Genomic DNA, 16490 nt, shown 5'->3' on the forward strand with positions numbered 1-16490 from the left:
CTACAAAAGACTTGCAGGTTGCCTTTTTGTTAGGCCTCTGCATTTCTGCCTCTGTAATCGACAATTATAACCATAGTAGCAGAGAAATTGATACATATTACTCCAATTGTACAACAAATTGATTAAACAAATAACTTGGTACTTACTATGTCTTTGAAACTCTCATGCAATTGGTCCTCAGCAAAAATATGAAACTGGAGAGGTCTGATGCTGAAAATTATGGCTGATCTCAACATAGTAACAGTCTCTTCCAGTCTTTCACCACAGGCAACCACTGCTAGATGCATTTTCTCAGAAGGATGTGTTTTCATGTAATTGTATCTGACACAAAAATATTTTTTCATTTGACAGTGTTCCTAGCACAGGCTTAAAGAAATGCTGTACTATTTATTGCAGCAAGTAATTTAAAAAAAAACCACTATCCTTTGTCTTATTCAAGCCAGCAATGGGTAATTCAAACAGAACACACAAAACCCACAGCACTACACCTCATCTATAGATTTATGCTTAACCTCAACTATTCTCATATTCATTCCCACCATTCCAGCCCATAAGGGAGAAACAAGGTATGGAAGAGCTACATAGAAACAAAGCAAATGTACATTTATTGTCTTTGTAATCTCACTATCCATTACTAGCAAGGAATTCTATTGAAATATCTACATTAAAAGAAAAATCACATGAAGTTACATTGCAGTGTAAAAGGCTGACAGCACATAAAGTCTAGGCATAAGTTAATTTTCTTCTTTTACTCTGGACTCAGTACACAGACAGATAAGCATGATAAAAATAGGAGAGATAAACTTAACAATGAAAGTGAGATAACTCCTACTTTCGAGAAGCTGTGTTGAGAACATTCGTGAGTGATCAAGGTGCTGTGTTAATTTTTTGCTTCAGTAAGTCCTTTTGTCAAACCCATGCTTCAGGGCTGCTCCTAAGCACTGACAAAGTGCAAAAACCTTTCTCTTCTCCTTCCATCCTCCAGGAGTACAACTTGGTTTGGGAGGGTGTGATACTAACAGCTCAGATGGCTGTGTGGGATGCCCTGGTGATCACAGCAGTTCTGGAAAATCTCTCAGGTATGCTCTCCACATACACTGCCTATGTCCTTGAGGCTAAACCACTGCAAGGTATGGGCATTGGGACACCATTTCTCCCTGAGAACAGCTGTCCAACAGTTATGCTGAGAAGTGCCTGATATGTTTTATATAGGGTACCTTTAAAAGTTATTTAATTACTTCAATAAAATAGGCTAAAATTATAATTGAGTAAATACCAATAGCCTGGCAGCAAACACAGTGGACATACTAAACCTGTGTTCTCCTGGATTTCATGTATTTAATTAGTTAGAAAAGCTTCTGAGGATTTTAAACATATGTTAACTCAAAGCCAGTATTCAAAACAATATTCTGTGCTACAGCTATTTGCACAGACTATGGGACAACAGGGGCTGACAGAGCTAAGACCATCTGAAGGTTTAAATTACAAGTTTAATTCCAAGATATGCAGACCAAAAAAAAAATCTTAAGTTGGAAAATACTTTCCCGAACTACTAACAGTAGAGAAATGCTTGACAAACATACCAGCCATTCTTAGAAACTTGCCAAAGAGAGAAACACTTCCAAACAGAAATTAAGAGTTGTGAGTCTTAGCACACAATCTCCACCCAATTTGTATAACTAAAATATATGCAGATGCATACCCATTTTCCTTTAAATTGACAAAGACAATATGCCAATATGCCTTTTTTCTTTAAGGCATGGAAGAGCAACACACATTACTTTGAGTTCCATGGGAAAAATATAAGGAAAAAGATCACTGTAAAACTGCTGAAATTTAATGTCATAAATAAAAGTTGCATTTAAAAAACATTCTAAGTTTTGGAATAGCTTAATGCCCTAGAACTAAAACACTCCAGCATCCAAGGGATTTAAGATTAATTAAGTTTTAATTAGAACATGCAGTCAGTCTTAAGTCAAGGTTTGAGGCATTATTAAAAATCACATAGATGGAAGACATCATAGGTAGGATTCAGATCCCAAACACCTACATGAAGATACTGATGCACAAGATTGTGTCCATTAAAACCAATGGAAATCTAGTGAGCAGGGTATGGACCATAGAAAGCAATTCATATTACTTCAAAGTAAATACCTAGGGCTTGATTGCATTTTTCAACATAGGTATCATGCCATTTTATATGCTCTAGAATATCCCACCTGATTTCTAGGTGCCATTCCAAAAGGACTAGGTGTCTGTAGTGTCTATTAAATCTAAGGAGACATCTAGGATACTCACATGCTTTTTGATTAACACCAGACATTTACTTCTAAGTAACTTAATGGCTAGTCACCTGGATGATTCTCTATGCTTTCAATTTTTATGACTGCTTAAGACTTGACATAGACACCTCTATGCAGAAGTCTACATTCAGATGATTTAATACACTGACTGAAACCTTTTATAAGTCTTGCAGCAAAATCTGAAAAATTACTTCAGGTTAACAGGAATAAAATATAAACCAGAATCTTTATAAAATAGAATCTTTAAATGTAAAACAAGGCATGCCCATTCAGACCTTTATGCATAAAGCTAATTTCAACATTACACTATGTAGTAAGTAGCTAAGGCAAAAAAAACCACAAAATGTGATGAGGGTAGCTGAAACACACAAATAAGTACACTGCTGCAGTCTGAACAAGCTGCAAGCAGCAGATTAGCCTCAACACTAATCCTCTGAAAAGGGAATTACAATAATTAAGCCCTGAAGTCACGAGAGCCTACAGTGATATAGCAAGGTCATGTGATAATTAAGGGCACAACCTAAACAAACTGCACAGCTGAAAGCCAAGTTCCTGAACTACATGTAACATATGACTTTTCATGAACATTATGAAAATTATGCCAAAGCAAGTCTAAAGCATATTAAGATTCAAAGATTGCATTTTACTATGTCTAATTTAGTGACATCTTTGAACAAAAGAACACTTCAAGCCACATAACACAGATTGATCATATTCTGTTTTTAGTCATTTTGTTCACACAATCTCTGTTCTATGAGCTTCTGACTTCATTAGTAGAATTTTTTTAATCTGTGCTTAAAAATATTTTTTTGAAAAAGCAAAAACATAACTAGAAAAAAAGTATAACTGAATTTCAGCTTGCACAATACAGAGAAGAGCTGAAGTCATATCCATAAGTCCACAACACAAAGCTTTACCCCTGAAGCAGATGGAGCAAGAAGCCATTTAAAAGAACAGGCCACCATTCCCTCTGGGGACTGTTCACTAAGAAGGGGTTGAGACATATTAGGTCTCACAGACATTACGATAGAAGTTATAAGAATCAAGAATCCTGGTTCTTACTCCAGACTCCATGAAGAGCATAAAGAGGCATCCTTTCATGATTACAAACTGCAGTTGACTTCCCTGTATACAGATCACTGGTAATCACAGCCTCCTTTTCAATAATCAGGCTTCAGTGCTGCTCCTCTCCCCATATACACATCTCTGTCCATTCCCAGAGAGAAATCACTGCCCCATTTTCACCCAGGGGCACTAACTACTTATACCTCTTGCACTAATTCCCTGCTGTCAGCATCTTTCAGCATGTTTTCCTTCTCCACCAACTAGAAGCAGCATAAAGTATAAGTCATTCAGCAGAGCTCATCAGCTTGACCTCTGGAGTTTCACCTTCATACTAACATGCCTCACGCACTGAGCCAGTTATCTATGCCATAACTTGTTTCACTCCCTTCTTCAATATTAAATCTACATTACTTTGGTCGTTCCCCTAATTACTTCCAAAACTATGTACACTCAACTGCTCCCTTCTCTACTTCCCCTTCCTGAGTTTTCCAGTCTCTGTAATCCTTTTCCCCCATCTTTCTTCCACTGCTCTCCACTGCAGTTCACCATGCAACTACCTCACCAGAAGACAGAGAAAGAAAAACCTTGTTCATTTAGACAGCCCTGGGTCTGGTATAATCTAATGACACGAGTCTTTTCAGCAATACAGACTTTTTTAGCAGTTCAGTAGCTGAGTTGAGCATGAGCTAATTAAATGTATTTTACAAGAACAGTAACTTATCTGAACCTGAGCAAGTTTGGTATCAGAGTAAGACAGCTCTGGTACCAGAGCAATACCCTTACTGAACCTCAAATCCAGGTTCTGAAAGTATTAAGACACTTCAAATAGCAAGGAGTTACTTTAAAGAAAATGTTTGGAAGCAACGTGGAAAACACAGAAATACAAATGTATTATAAATGTAAATGTCTACATGCACATTTCTAATTACTAGTAGCCTGATGTTTTGGTGTGGGAGAACTTAGTGAAGAATCTGGAAAAAGCAAAAATAGAGTTAAACAGTGCGTTTTAGTAAGGCTTTTGGATAGACTAACAAGGAAATCTCGAGAGCCCTAATTTCTAAAGGAAAAAATAAGTCATCAATCCTGTGGGAGCTCCAGCTTTTGTGGGGGGAAAAAACCCAAACCTCCAGTAATTAAAATGGAAGAGCAAAGAGTGCTCCAACAGAAGGTACTGAACAGGAAGCCATAACAGAATTTGAGTTTTCAGGGACAAATAACAGAACTTGGAGCCTTCCCAGCTCCAAATCTTCCAGGGCAGCCACAGCATTACAGCATCTCGTGTGACTAAGGTACTGTTTAAAGAATTGTCAATGTGACCGAGAGCAGTTTCCTTTTTCTCCTTTTTTTCAAGTGCTATCAAGTATAGTAGCACCACAGTCAGTCTTCATTCTAAGCTACAAACTTTGTGCACTAGAGTTCCTTTTGACCATCCACTGAGGTACCACTAAGAACATGCCTAGGAATCATTAGGAAGCTGTTTGCCCAATTTCATGGGCAATCAAGCTGTCCTCTCCTATCCTCTTAACATGTGTGGGGAAGCCAAGGAAGGAAAGATTACTATCCAGTTACTGAGAGCAGAGTGGTACAGATAAATTGAGTAACAAATTCACTTCAGTTGTCCCCTCAAATTTTACTACGGCCCACCAAGAGTTATCGTTTTTAATATAATCACATGAGTTTTGAACAATGTAAAAACTATTTGTCATTTTCTGAGAAAACTGTCATCATTCTAAGTTGCATCACTATTGCTACAAAAATATTTTGACAATTATTCTAAATCAAAACAAGTTTTTCTACACTGGTTCAGACAGAGCTACAGCCTTGTTTTTCTTTGATCTTTTCTGTAACGCAGACAAGGCATGCAATATTCAGCTTCCTAAACAATGTTGCTTAATAGCTTCTCAGTCCTTCCACAACATTATGATGGTAACTTTCCTTGATAATATAACCAAATGGACTAGGTTTCCAGGTTCGGCTGTGTTGAAGTTGTTCATACTTTTAAAAAAGAACAAACAGAAGCCTGTTGTACATGCGTTTTCTTCTTCAGCATAAAAAACTAACCCTGTTATTAGTGCAAATATTTTACCCATACAAGTTTCTGACAATTAGCATAAAATAGGCAGGGACAATATATAATAATATAATATATATATGTAACTACTATAATATATACATATAATCAACCTACATTATTTCAAACCTGGCACCATGTTATGCCTCAGAAAAACAAACAGCAGATATGAAAATGCAATACAGATGGCTTACTTATTGCATCCTTTTTTAATGTTTTCTGTTTGATCTAAATCAATTGATCATTAAGGAGCCTAACCCAGCAGCCTTTAGTCACCAGAAAAAGAAAAGCAAATAGAGTGAGATGACAACAAAGCCTACACTGATTAAAATGTAACTGTTAAATCATTCCCACATTTATAAGAAGTAGGTTCAAAGTAACTACAGAAATTATCTGGATTTGAAAGTGATGAAAAGTCACGTTTTTCCTCAGTTTCTTAACTTTCTACTACTGAACTGAATTATAAGTAAGTCATAATGAGAGCTTATTTTGTAAAAGTATGCAAATAATACCACTGCATATAATGGCCCAAAATCATCTATTCAACTACAAACTCATTTAGTAGATTAGGTTTGAAGTTAGAATATATTAGTTTTTCAGGACTGTCACAAATTTAAAAAAAAAAAAGTGCCATTTATTTTTTTGAATAGGTAACACAAGTTAAAATCCACTTACAAACAGCTTGTAGGACCAGAGTCAGCACAATCCAACATGCATCAGAGACAGCACAACATATGGAGACTAAATTAATAGTAATATATTGATTAAAAAAATCAAACTTAATCTGAAGTAATCTGAACACCATATTCCCTTTACATATTTTTTCTTTTAGTTTCACAGTAAAACCACAAAATTCTGCAAATGTTAGGGATTCATCATCACAACTGTTTCACCGTGAAAGAAACTGCATTCATCCAGTAATGTCATAATCAAGGCATACTTCAGACATCTTCACAGCCACACCAAGGCATTCTTAATAGAATTCTACAAGTTACATCTTAAGGTACATGCAAAGGCATGTGGCATTTCTCCGAGTGCAAGTTCCCACTTGCCTCAAGCCTAGCAGAAAATACAGAAAGGAAATTTTCTGTTATATTAGTGCATTACAATGTATTCTGGAGATTCATGGACTCATCATGGGCAATGGGGTGAGAAGACAGCAAGACCGTCTCCTCTTTCAGCGCTACACACCTATCAGACTGGCTCAGATGTCCATGGATGAATGGAGTTCACCATCACACCCTGTCCCTGCACTAAGCATAGGCTAAGACCCTAAGTCCCCCACCATAACAGCACTGACACTTGGTGCTAAACTTCACAGAGCTAAAATCCCAAAACTAACCTTTAAAACAAAACAAAAAAAATTAGTCCATTCAGATAGCTAAATCTGCCAAAGGGAAAATCAAATGAATCCCTGTGCAAAAAGAAAATGACACACCAACTACCAATGGCAGGGAGAAAGACTCAGCAGTCTCAAATTACTGGTGCAGTCCACTAATAGACTAAAAATCAATCTAAGCCATCTATTTAAGTAACTTCTTGATAACTGATGAGCTTAAAAAGCAATGAAAGCACATAAGAGAGGAACAGGGAACAGATCTAAAGTCTTTCCAACAATTGTTATTTTAAAAAATTCATTAAGTCTTGTGAATTTAATTTTCTATTTCCTTAGTTTCCCTAAAATATTCAAGTTTCAGACTAAGAGGAAGAGATAACCATAACAAAGGACAATTAGTCAAATTTTAAATACAAGAAAAATTTGCTTACAATCTTAGTTATATACTGAAGAGAACTATGAAGGTTAGAGCACATGTGTGTCCAGTAACTCAAGGTTTCTTCCACTGCTATACAAGCTACTTTCGTAATCTGACAGCCTCAAAGCATCTGAACATCCATAACAAAAAAATTCAACTTACTGTTAAAGATGCAACTTTAAGGACATGGTATATGTTTTAACATGCTGTATCTTAAAGCACATTCTAAAGTGGTTCTTTCAGTACTTTTGGACGAAGTACCCTCCTCAAATTCCTTAATATATGTAACTTGAATAAAAAACTCCTAACTTAACTACTAAGCACATCTGCCAGCTTTTATTACAAGTTACATCATGAGCACTGCCGTACAGCATGTTTTATCTACCAAAAAAAATTAATCAGTACCTTTCAAACTGTATTCAGATAGATTTTTTACTAATGCCTATTTACCTATTTAAGGAAGCAATGTAACTGAAAAAAAAAAATAAATATCTGCTAGTTGAAATAACATTTTGAGTCTCCAATTTTAAAAACATAATAGAACAGAGGGAGAAAGTCCAGCTAAAGACAATCATTCAGGAGGTGAAATGCATGTGAAGCAATAAAAAATATTCTGCTTTGCCACCCTACTAAATAGTAAAAAATACTTATCAGCTACATCTGTCTGCAGTCAAATAATAAAGTACTATTTAATAATAGATCCTACCTAAAAGCAGCTTCCCAAAAGCAGTTCATTCCACAAACATCAGAGGGCAGCATCCAATAGGAATTCCAGAAAGATACAGACAAATTCTTACACCTAACAGAATAAGACAAAAATAACCTATATAAATGTTACTGATTTTATGGCAAAGTTAAATGAATTTTTTTCTAGCTGAAACATAACTTGAATAATTAATTACCTGGCAGAAGACTGGCTATGTAATGGAACTCAGATAATACCAAAAAAAAGTGGTATTAGATGCCAACCAGAATTCATTCTTATAAAGAATGGTCCCCATTCTTTAGCCTTTCCTCTCAATTTATTTTCAGAGTGAGAAAAGCGAAGGAGCTGGAATTTTTGATGGTCATTCTGTGTTCTTGACTTAGTGTAAGTTTGTAAGTAATAGGAAGAAGCAACGCTTATTGTGTAAAGAGCTCCATCTTTGCAAGACCTTTGTTTCAAGCAGAGAAGTAGTAGAACACTTCCATTTTCAAAGTTACATTGTCCCTTTAAACACAATTCCTAGTCATCTACTACTCTATTCAGCATAAACCTGATTTTAAACAAAAAACAGGGCTTTTCAGCACCAACAAGTTCCATTGTTTCCTAACAAAAAGTTAATGCAATACAGAAATAATCACAATGTGGGGCAGGTTTTCCTTCCCCATCCTAATGACAGAAGACTAATAATTTACAGACTTGTGCTACACTACCAACTGAAAAAGCAGGTTTTACTAATCCAGCACTACATTTTATGCACCAGTAATACGGGAAATATTTTAAAAGAACAATAGAAGCGTATTTTTCAAAGGTTCTGGTGAGGAAATGGATATCAGGTTTTAAAATCTTAAATGAGCAAGTACAGAACTGCAAGGCAAGGGTTATACTTCCTATGCTCCTTCTTCCTGCCCTGGTGACACAATGCCAAGACCATTTATCCTCCTGTGAAAGTTGGCATCTGTGAATGAAAGACACGTGCAAGAAGAAAACCCCCATAAAGCTAGAGGATTAAAAGGTATTTAAGGACTACAGCTCACAAGTCTACTGCAAGTTGGCTTTGCAAGTTTGAAATGAATCAGCATCATCTTGGTAGGGTTATCTGGTATATGTAAAGGCCAATGTTTTGCAAATACCAGATTTAATAGTTTAACATACATATAAAATGACAAGCTGTATATTTTCCTCTTTTTTCAACACTTGAGAAAAATTACCTGATAAACACAGTTTCACAAAGCCTTGTTAAGTGTTGGGGGAGTGAAGGGGTGGTGGAGCAGTTCTTTGGTAGAGATTGCAGGAAATCTCCTATGCAGTAGATACACGTGCTTGCAAGAATTAGTCAAATAATTCTATCTCATTACTTAAGAATGATCTCCAGAAATAAATATTCAGGTAAAAAAAGCATAATGTAGATTGTGACTGGGGTATCTGCACTCCTCCGGGGAAAGTAAATGGTATAAAACCACAAGTTCTCTGTGTCAGATTTCTTACGTTAACCTTTGTGGCTTTTGAAGTTTCTTAAAAGCTTCAAGACACATTAAGACCTTGCACTTATCTGAAGAATAATCTTCACAATCTCCACTGTGTACCTTTATGAAGTAACTGTCATTAATTTTAGGATAAATTAATAGAAAATCTCTCAAAAACAGTTTTTTGTTTGTAAGAGTATTAACATCATAATCATAATCTATTATTATTGTTGTTGTTATTATTAGGGATTGCTCTTCCAGATGATGATGATGATGATGATGGTTACTATTATTGGGGATTGCTCTTCCAGTTTTCAAGAGCTGTTTTCCTTAGCTGCCTTGAGATACTATCCTATCCAGACTACCAAGGCAAAAGACAAGCTTGAATTAATGCTGAAGTCAGTTATTTTGCTGACACATTAGGCCTTTCCAACATCCCATTATAGTGCAATGACAAGCTTGTCAGCCTTGGATTTGATTCAGAAGTTTCATGTTTGAAACAAAAATGTTACTAGGATATATACATATGTAATTTACCTAATATTCTGCCAACAGTGGTCTCTACTAACCACATGTCATTCATAGAATCATAGAATGGTTTGGGTTGGAAGGGAACTAGAAGATCATCTAGTTCCAAGCCCCCTGCAAGGGCAGGGACACCTGCTACTAGACCAGGCTGCACAAAGACCCATCAAACATGGCCTTGGACACCTCCAGGGAGGGGACATCCACAACCTCCCTGGGCAACCTCTTCCAGTGTCTCACCACCCTAACAGTGAAGAATTTACTCCTAATGTCTAACCTAAATCTCCCCTCTTCCAGTTTAAAACCATTACCCCTTGTCCTATCACTACAAACTCTGGTTAAAAGGTCCTCCTCGGCTTTCCTGTAGTCCCCTTTCAGATACTGGAAGGCCGTCGTAAGGTCTCCCTGGAGCCTTCTATTCTCCAGGCTGAACAACCCTAACTCTCTCAGCCTGTCTTCATAAGAGAGGTGCTCCAGCCCTTGGATCTTCTTCATGGCCCTCCTCTGGACTTGCTCCAAGAGCATTATATTCCACAAAGCTTTCACATACCAAAGATTAAGAGACCGGAAATCATTTGACAGCATTTTTTTCTTGTTATTCAAAATAAGATAATTCAAAATGCCACTCACTAAGATATTTTTTTTTTTTTACTTTAAATAAAACTTGAGAAAAGCTTAGACTGCAAATAAGTGCCATGAGTGCTTCACAAAGCTAGTGAGCTGTATTGAATCTGCTCATCAAATGGGCAGTCGTTACCTGAGAGAGGATACTAGTCAGACAGGAATAGTCACCTTCAGCAATTAGGGAGGGATATTTTTCTTACATCTATTATAGGCTCTGTGATTAAAGGCTGGTCTCCACAAATAGAAAGAAGAAAATAGTATCAGATGAAGGAAACCCAGCAAACTAACCCATCCCCAATGCAGGAGAGCAGTCTGCCCATGAGTCAGGCAGAAAGAAGATCCATAGATGAGACAACAGGAGAGGTTCATCAGACCACCTAACTGCTTGCCTGCAGGAGTGTGGGGGTCACTGTGGGATCAAGGCAATCTGGGGAAGAATAAGAATGCAGAAACACTGAGAAGAACAGTCACAAGTAATCAGGTTGCCAGTCAGTATGACTGGCCATGTTGCATGCATGAACACCGGCCTCCTTATTAAAGGCAGCTTCCTGGGTGAAAGGGTGCTCCGTTCTATGTGCACGCAAAGAGGTCCAAGTGCCAGCAAATGACAAGGTGGCCACAGATCACAGGGACCAACAAGCATGCAGTGCTAGAAACTGGAGATGTATGTGCACACAACATATGGGGATGCAAGTTGGCACAAGTAATCACCAGCATGTATCAAGCCAGACTAGCCCACAATTAGAGGAAGAGGCTTAGGAGCTATCAGGCTCCTAACTTATAACTCATAACTTAGGAGTTATCAGGCCAGAAGGTTGGGCCAGACTCTACAGAGATCACAAGGCCCAAGCCACTGAAAGAACCTCTCAATCTAGCCACAAGAAACTAGGGTCTGAGAGATGTCTACTGGAAGGACCAGAAGATCCAAGCCAGCCACCAGAACGACCCTCGCATTTAAGGGCTGGTTAATGTTAAGGCCACAGGTCTGGACCAGCTATCCAAAAGACCACTTCACACGAGGCAATCCCGTGGCCAGCTGCCACAAGTCTAAGGCCAGTAACTGAAAGTATCCGTGGTGTATAAATCTGTGCAGAGGTGTGCATGTTCAAGAGGGTCCGAGTACCAGCAACTGAATTAGGTCTGCAAGGCTCATGTGTTTGCATGCCCAGGGCAGCAACAAGGGAGACCAGAGGATCAGGAGCCAGCTCCTGGATAGACTGAGCATCTAAGGTTGGTTACTGGAGGGCTTCAAAAAGTACATGAATATATTTTTCACTAAAAGCCTCACTAAAATCCTGATCAGCCAGAGAACAGGATCAGACATCTTGTGTTGTCTGAGGCTCTTCAAGCACTGTTTTCTCTGTGTTGATCTCTGTGGCCTGCCATGTATTTATGCACCGTGGGCATATGTGCCTGTTGGGAGGAAATGCTCAGCTGAGCTACTGGATGGACCCAGGGACATGGGGCTGCAGAAGTCTCCCCTCCAACACACAACTGGGTTGGACAACTCTTGACACCAACCATTGTCAAAAATATTAAAACAAAGAAATACAAAGTTTTAAAAGGAATCAGTATCATAGACAAGCATTCTCAAGGATCTGTTTGCCAGTTTAAGGTATCTCTCTCTTAGGCAACCAGCCACTTCAGAATTACTTTTATCAGGTAATTTAGCTTCAAGACCACTGGAAAGTAAAATTTATAGACTCTGAGATATACTAAAGGTCTCTATATTGTGATCTGAAAATAACACTTTTCAGAGTTAAAGGACAATTATAAAGTTGTGTGCAAAATACACAACGCACAAGTCACATTCATGCTCAGGCAAGTCAAGTTTTAACTATAAGGAATCCCCCAGCACTAAGTGGCTTAAAAAACAGTCCTTTTGTTAAGTGCACTGGTGCGCTTTCTATTAATGGAGATCACAGTTTTCCAGTATACTTTTCAGTCCATTCAGCATCTTTTTATACTACTGCAGCTTCAGAGCAAATTTAGCAGTATGTCCAAATGGTGAGAGCTGCACCTCTTGTTATTGCCTCCTGTCAGTATCATATTGACAACCTAGGTCTAACTAACTGCAAGAAACAACGAAGAGACAGACTGGTGTCCCTCCTACAGCATAACCCACAATGTGCAGCAAAACAGGAAGGCCACATTTTTTAGTTCCTTCCTGCTCATAATTGCTGGAGTAAAATTTGGGAAGAATGTAACAGATGCACAATTTAACTCCCAAATGCACTGAGAATTTCTGATTCTTCTGAACAGTTTTTCCTGAACATTTGCAGCAATATCACAAATTTATTACAATGGCTTTATTAAGTTGGAAATGGTAGATGTAACGTTACATGCCTGACACAGAACAAACCTTTTAGCTGGAAATATCTTTATTATGTTTCAGTAATTTACAACATTTCAGAGTAAAATAAAATTTGCTAATCATCAGCATGACAGATTTAGCAGATTTTTATAATGAAGTTTCAATTTCAAATTGTTCAGTGCTTCATCCTTTTGAAAGTTTTACTCATATTTTGAAATGCTCAGAGTTTCTAGACCAACTTCTTAAGGCACCAGAGTATCTGAGAAGCATTCTGGCGAAACTGCTGGTTAAATCCTGACATGGATGAAAACAGCTGTGCACAGTGCAAGGAAAGAACTACCTACCTATTAGAAACACGCTCCTCTGATATCTAAGCTTGTGGGTATGCTTCCTACACTTTTCCATGCACTGTAACCCACTTAACTCTCTTTTTGCCAAGATAGTTAGAGTGCAATAGACAGACACAGTCAGGCACGAGTGTCACACATAACAAAATAATATGGTTGGCTGCACAAAAATGGTAAACTACAGTAAAATGGAAAAATGTTTCATTTTAAGAGGGTCAAATTAATTCACCTCAACAAATTCATGGAACTAATGGGAGACTGATACCTGCTCTACTTCTCAAACTTGCCATTAGGGAAGTACTTTTTTTTAGACCTGAGTAGAAAGGTGAACCTATCTGCCTACTTGAGGTGGCAGCACTGCTAAAATTAACTGAAGATTCACTTCTCTTAAGCAGTCTGCTGCTTATCTGATCTGAAAGCATGTAAAGAAAGACTGACTTCAAAGGATACTCTACAGACAGCAGATTATAGCACAATTAAATGACATACATGTAGCAAATATGTGTTTATTCACTGTTGTTTTTTTCATCTTTTTCACAGCTGTCTTCCTCATCCATAAATCATACCAGCACAGGAAAAAAAGGCTATGTATGCTGGCTTTTGACTAATTTTGTATCTTCTGGAAGAAGACACTTTTTATACCTTTGTGTTTTTTTTTTCCAAGTTCCCATCTATTGTTCATTTAGCTCTTATGTATGACAATACTGACAATTTGTTACTCCTTTTATCACTGGAATGAACAATGAGGATAATTTACCTTGATCATTCTTTCCTCACAGCTAGAATCCAGCTTTAGGATTTAGCTAATATGTTTTTCAAATATTTTTTAACTATTTGTATCAAGTTTCAAGATACAAAACTTTAGTTTCTAGTCATCTTGTTCCTCAGGCTACTGTAGCCTTTGAAACAATCAACTCCTTACCAAAGTGATTACTCAACAAGCTCCCCTGAATTACTATGTTTATTGCAGGATCTTGCCTCAACCTGTAATTCCAGTTTCAATATGGTACTTCCTTTTTAATTAAAGATTTTCTACTTAAAATTATCATCACTATTACAAAATTTTTCCAGGTGTGGTATGCTTAAGCTTTATGCAAAGCTTGCAGTTTTCATGTTCGTATGCTTCTCAAAGCTACCAGAAATCTCAACTTCCCCCCTCATCAGTTATCATTGATCTATTTCTGACCTTATGTCATTTAATAAACTAGATTATTCAGCCAAATAAAACGCTTCTTAGCTAAAAAGAAGAGGAAATGACTGCTAGTGCATAAATGCCTTCAGAGGCAGTTACATTTGCTTTGTCAAATTGTATTTTAAAGCTACCAGTGAAAACAGCTTAAGCAACCTATTACTGAAAGTTACTATCCACATGTATGAAATGTTCAAACTTCAAGAAGTATTAGAAGGTTATCTGAACACAATTTACTCTGTAAGGTTATGAACCCTTTAGGATAATACATGATCACAGTACAGTACGAAGAGGGCATAAAACAACCATGTGCCTGTCATGCTCAGTCTCCACTAAAAAAACAGCTTAAATATAATAACTGAAAAACACTAAAACATTCACCAGAATGTGTATCAATTACACAAGAGAATGTAACATGATTTAATGCTTGTGAATAATTGAACCATACAGTTAAAGAAACAGTCCGTGGGACATTTCTTAATTGCTACAGGACAGATTTTTCCCTTACACAAAAGCCTTTAAGATATTGTTCTAAGGGACTGAGTTTTGCACACACTACTTGCACAAACAGCATATAAAACTTCAATAATTTACAACAGAATGATGTTCAACCTCAGTCTTCAGTTTGACAGCAGTTTATATATGTGTTTGCTTTGCACAGTAAGGTTTTGGTTGCAAGGGGGCTAACAGGGAGGTGTCAGACACTCATTTTGCAAGGACATATGCTCCCATGAAAGTGTGTGTGCAGGAATTATTTGCAGCACTTAATAACTTCGTTTGTAAAGCTTTTCCACATTTCAACACAGCATAGATGTATATCTCATTTCACCTCACAGCAACATGCAAGAAGCTTCTTGCACCTTGTTGTTGTTCTCCCCCACCAGCATTTTTTAATTTAAAACTACACTTTAGTGCAACTACTAAAGAAGAAAAAAAAAAAGTACAGCTTTTAAAATAAACTTGTTTATTCTTTTGCTACCCAGGAACACAATGCACCTGAAAGTAATTTCAATGTTTACTAATACAAATTATTTTGAACCTGTTACCGAAATTTGCTTTGCGTAAATGCGTATTTTCTTTGGTAAAACAAATACCATACATATTATTTTTCCCTCACGTTTCTATTTAAAACTAATTTATTAAACCAATGAAACCTTACTAACACATTTTAACTTCTCACTACGAGTTTGTCATCATGAACGAGATGATCTTCATGTTTTTTCAAATCATAACCTGTATTAATTTGAACTAAACCAAAAGCATCAAAAAACATTATCTGAAGTAGTTACACCAGCCAAAAGGTGGGTATCACATTTCATCTGACTCCACCCCTGGCAACTCAGAATGCTGTTTCATGATATTTTAAGATGGTTAAGCAAGAGCTTCTGTCATCCTGCCATCCACCATAACCTTTGCACTAGCACCAACACTTTCACAATTACATGATGAGCCAACTCAGAGCTGAGCCAGCCAAAACCTAGGTAGTTTCCAGGCAGGTCAACATGTCAAATCAACTCACTTGTGTGACCAGAGAAACACAAGGAGTGTAAGGAGATGGGGGTGCCAGAGTAAGTGCAGCATTGGGAAGGAGGGGGTGGGCAGTCAACAGACTATTGAACTTACAGCGCTTTAAACTGCTACAGAGTCTGAGGAGATGTGGACTGACCCTGAAAGGCCTGGTCCTAATTTCTCCTCCAGTTTTAGCTACAGATTTCATGTCACCTCTCTTCTCTTGGCATTAACATTCTGGTAGCCACTAGTGAACAGGATCAAACAGGACTGTAAAGGAAAACTAGCATTTTTTCATTCCATAATCTCACCACTTGACCACATGAAAATTTCTGCTGACAGGAGGCAGGCGACACACACAGCCATGTAGAGTGCAAGCCGCTCAGATGTGCCACACTTTGTGGAACTAAATCCACAGCTCCCTGTGAGAAGACTAGCTCTATCTTAGTGTTCCACAATAAGTATTTTTGCTTAGCTAACGCTGTATTTGATAATCATAAAGTTACCAAGCACTGAGTAACAAAAGCTTGTCAGCCTGGAAGAACACAACGCACCCTGTCACTTCAGCCGCCCTCCTGCACCCGAGGCCGCTGTTTGGCACCGGAAGGGGGGTGGCGGCC

At 37.6% G+C, this 16490-nt stretch overlaps 1 protein-coding gene across 1 annotated transcript in view; it reads right to left on the minus strand.

Moving 5' to 3' along the window:
- Nucleotides 1–7997, minus strand: part of GXYLT1 (glucoside xylosyltransferase 1) — a 21419-nt gene extending 13422 nt beyond the window's left edge. Inside the window, exons 1-2 of the mRNA XM_010006277.1 lie at nucleotides 7900–7997; nucleotides 147–321 (exon numbers count right to left, since the gene is read on the minus strand). Of these exons, the coding sequence (XP_010004579.1) occupies nucleotides 147–321; nucleotides 7900–7952 (228 nt within the window). The 5' untranslated portion in view covers nucleotides 7953–7997. The remainder of the gene's footprint in view (nucleotides 1–146; nucleotides 322–7899) is intronic.
- Between the last annotated feature and the right edge of the window lie 8493 nt (nucleotides 7998–16490).

This window comes from Chaetura pelagica, unplaced genomic scaffold, assembly GCF_000747805.2.
Source record: "Chaetura pelagica isolate M959 unplaced genomic scaffold, ChaPel_1.0 scaffold108, whole genome shotgun sequence".
Taxonomy (NCBI): Eukaryota; Metazoa; Chordata; class Aves; order Apodiformes; family Apodidae; genus Chaetura; species Chaetura pelagica.